Source organism: Aplysia californica, unplaced genomic scaffold (genome assembly GCF_000002075.1).
Source record: "Aplysia californica isolate F4 #8 unplaced genomic scaffold, AplCal3.0 scaffold00034, whole genome shotgun sequence".
Lineage (NCBI taxonomy): Eukaryota > Metazoa > Mollusca > Gastropoda > Aplysiida > Aplysiidae > Aplysia > Aplysia californica.
In genome coordinates, this window is record NW_004797304.1 from 1,115,937 (window position 1) to 1,118,308 (window position 2,372).

The 2,372-nt window shown below is 40.4% G+C and overlaps 1 protein-coding gene across 1 annotated transcript in view; it reads right to left on the minus strand.

Moving 5' to 3' along the window:
• Positions 1–192: 192 nt before the first annotated feature.
• The window catches only part of LOC101859762, a 26,746-nt gene continuing 24,566 nt past the window's right edge, over positions 193–2,372 (minus strand). The window contains exon 9 of the mRNA XM_013091349.2: positions 193–403. Within this exon, the coding sequence (XP_012946803.1) occupies positions 222–403 (182 nt within the window). The 3' untranslated portion in view covers positions 193–221. The remainder of the gene's footprint in view (positions 404–2,372) is intronic.

Below are 2,372 nucleotides of genomic sequence, written 5' to 3' on the forward strand. Positions count from 1 at the left end.
ACGAAGAAGAAGAAGAAGAAGAAGAAGAAGAAGAAGAAGAAGAAGAAGAAGAAGAAGAAGAAGAAGAAGAAGAAGAAGAAGAAGAAGAAGAAGAAGAAGAGCAACAACAACAACAACAACAACAACAGCAACAACAACATCACCCCCTCCCCTCTTTTTGTTATAGAAAACAACAGAATAATAAACAATACAATATAAGTTATGATTTTACACGGGCAACATCATACCAAAGAAGAGACGCCATGCTTCTTCCCATGTCTTGGTGACCTTGACTTTGGCCTTCCGTTGTTTTCTCCCGCCGGTTTGGGGGGCGCCACTGTGGACTTGGGTAGCTCAAAGCTCTGCATAGTCACGTGCTCCTTCAGGGGGTACCAATGAGGTTTGTTGTCCAAGAAAGCGAATTCTGAGGAGAGTTTCAAGTTTCCTTGTCTAGTCTATTCAGTAAGTTATTTATTCCGAGTGCTGCCGTTGTCCGTTACAGAAGAATGTCGGGGTACAAGGCAACTGGAAGATCAAGGAAGACCTAGATCGAGGGTGTGAAGGATACCCTGAAGACCCACAACTTCCCGCCCAGCCAAACCATATATCTAGCTTGCCAGAGACCGAACGCTCTTTCTCCCCTCGACACCCTTGATGGTAGGCCTACAAGAGGAAGGATTAAGTAAGCAAAGTAAGTCAGCTGTCTTTGTCTACAAATGAAATTTATTCTGAGTGCTGTCTTTCTCTATTTATTCAACAAGAGATTTTTTATTCAAAGTGCTGTCTTTGTGTAGTCTATTCAGTAAGAGATTTATTCCAAGCGTTGTATTTGTCTAGTCTATTAAATAACACATATTTATTCCTAGTTTTATCTCTGCCTAGTCTGTGAAGCATGACATTTGATATTACGTGATTTAGAAGCCTGCAGGTGGAAAACAAGAATGTCCATTGCTGAAGCTATAGGAAAATATAGCCCAGCCAAACAACAACAACAACAACAACAACAACAACAACAACAACAAACAAACAAACAAACAAACAAACAAACAAAACCCCCACAAAAAACAAAAACCAACCAAAAAAAGCAACAAATAAACAAACCCCAGACAAACATAAAAACAGCAAAAAAAAAACCCAACCCCAACAACAAACAACTCCCCCTAACAAACAAATACCCACCCCCAAAAAAACCCAACAATGCAAAACAATCCCCCCTCACAAAGAAACAACAACAAAATCGTCATCAGCAAGACTCTCTCCCATCCCCGCTCTGTCTCCCCTCTCTCTTCATATCCTCACAACCACACACCTATTCGCTTATAAGTGTTGCTAACCCATTGTTAGACAGCTTTATAAGTTACAAAGTGGTTAAGACAATAGCATGACTTGTTGGTTGGTACCTGTTCCCATGTGTGTAATACAACCAGTCACCCTAATTGTAAATATTTGGGATGAGGTGCCATCCACTAAGCCGCGAGTTCCTTTCCCAAGTAGGAGAGGTTATGATACGCCTATATATTGTTATGACAAGTTGGAATCAGGCGCTGTTTAATTTTTTTGGGGGGGCATATGGAGTTGTTGGTATTATCTTAAAGCCTGTTGGTTTGTCTAGCTTTTGATGATAAAATTACCATGTATCTTGAATAGAAATAGAGATATTTGCGACTGAAGGAGGTGGAGGTCGTCTGGTGTCAATTAGCAAGAAATTGCCGCCAATGTTGGTGATTTCCAAAGCTTGAGTGCCCTTGAAAACTGAAAACTCATATTTTTTGTGCCTTTGATCAATGCTTTTCAATACAATCCACACAGAGCTAAAATATGTTTTTAAAAAGATATAAAAGGTGTTGGATTCCCCCCCCCCCCAAAAAAAGAGACTTAAAATTGCCCTATGAGTGAACAAATATCAATTATCATCTCGAGCGCCTGATTCCTCCACGTCACGACACGAACATGTCTATCGAGTACTTCCGCCTTTCAGCTAAGGTACATAATCCTACTCAGCCTGGATTGGCCCTGGCTGGCAGCGACAAAGCACCTTGCTTCCTATAATATCATTATGATCTAAATAGTTTCTACGGTCGCATGGAAACGGTTACTACCAATCTATACTTTTGGTCTTAGTGGCTGTATTCTACTGAGAATACTGCCCAAGGCAGGGTTAGGGATAATGCTGCTGGATAGTGTATAAGAAGTTGCAGTTTGTTTAGTCATAAAAATAGTGAAGGGCAATACAGGAGTATGGACAGCGTACTATGTTTATAGATGAATAGAAAAAGGAACGGACGACTGGTCAGTACACCATCATCATCATCATCATCATCATCATCATCATCATCATCATCATCATCATCATCATCATCATCATCATCATCATCATCATCATCATCATCATC